A 1,047-nucleotide genomic window follows, 5' to 3' on the forward strand; every position below is an offset into this window, starting at 1 on the left:
CTGAGGAAGCACAATGTTCCAGTTAGACTATACTCTGGAAACTGGAAGACAAGCCATTTCCTTCATGAAGCGTACAGAAGGACTGGCAGCATGGGAGCAAAGACACAGATAAGAAATGTAAGAAAAAAGTCCCTTTAGAAGGGCAAAACTGTAGTCTTTGCCTCCCTATAACTTTTATTAGAAACACAAGATGTGCAAGGAGTGAAGGGATACTGATGGCACAGGTTGATCGTGCACTTCTCACTGACCTTGTCACGCTCTTTTTGCGGTCACCCCACTGTGATTCATACTCCCATATTTCGATGCCTTTACAGTAAATTGCTGCCTCAAATTACTAGTGTTAAGCTTTGTACCTAGGATGTTTTCTGTAATTTCAAACTACTCTGTGCATATGTGTGTCACGCTTACATGAGAGAGAGAGGAAGTGAACAGAAGACATGAGGTAGAAGTCAGAGGGGGTTTTATTTTTCTTGGTTTTCTGTATGCTTTGTTTAATTTCATCTTAATTCCTGCAACTATCATTCAACAAATTTTCTCCAAATAAAGTTTTGGCTATCACTGTGCCTGAAGTATCCAAAGTCAACACTATATAGTGGTTATAGGCCTTACTGTGTCTACTTGAGCATTTAGATACTTCTTTGGCATACCTGTATGGTGTACTGGTACACTCCCGCTTTTGGCTGCCAAGGAAACGTCAAAATGCTGGGTGAAAGAACTATGGGAATATATATTTCAACATCTTGTTGGTTTCGCACTGGAACTGGTAATGTATGAACACCTCCATCCTACAAAAAGCAACAGCACAGTGTTATAAATGAGACCATAATACTTCCTAGGAATAACGTTTAGTTCTTATATACAGACAAAACGTTGAAAACCTCTCAGAGAAAAAGGAAAGCAACTATTTATGGTCATTTACTGTGTTACTTGTGAGAAAATAGTCAGCTCATTGCAGCAAAATGTGCTATTATATTAAATGAGTAATATTATTATGGAGATAGAGGTGCCTGCATTAATTTAAAAGGCGAACAGCAATAAGAAATACAC

The 1,047-nt window shown here is 38.5% G+C and overlaps 1 protein-coding gene across 1 annotated transcript in view; it reads right to left on the minus strand.

Moving 5' to 3' along the window:
• Nucleotides 1–647: 647 nt before the first annotated feature.
• Nucleotides 648–1,047, minus strand: part of LOC104540402 (nuclear pore membrane glycoprotein 210-like) — a gene marked incomplete at its 3' end in the record, with an annotated part of 10,674 nt that continues 10,274 nt past the window's right edge. The window contains exon 9 of the mRNA XM_010184207.1: nt 648–785. Coding sequence (XP_010182509.1) covers nt 648–785 — 138 coding nt within the window. The remainder of the gene's footprint in view (nt 786–1,047) is intronic.

Source organism: Mesitornis unicolor, unplaced genomic scaffold (assembly GCF_000695765.1).
Source record: "Mesitornis unicolor isolate BGI_N332 unplaced genomic scaffold, ASM69576v1 scaffold15865, whole genome shotgun sequence".
Lineage (NCBI taxonomy): Eukaryota > Metazoa > Chordata > Aves > Mesitornithiformes > Mesitornithidae > Mesitornis > Mesitornis unicolor.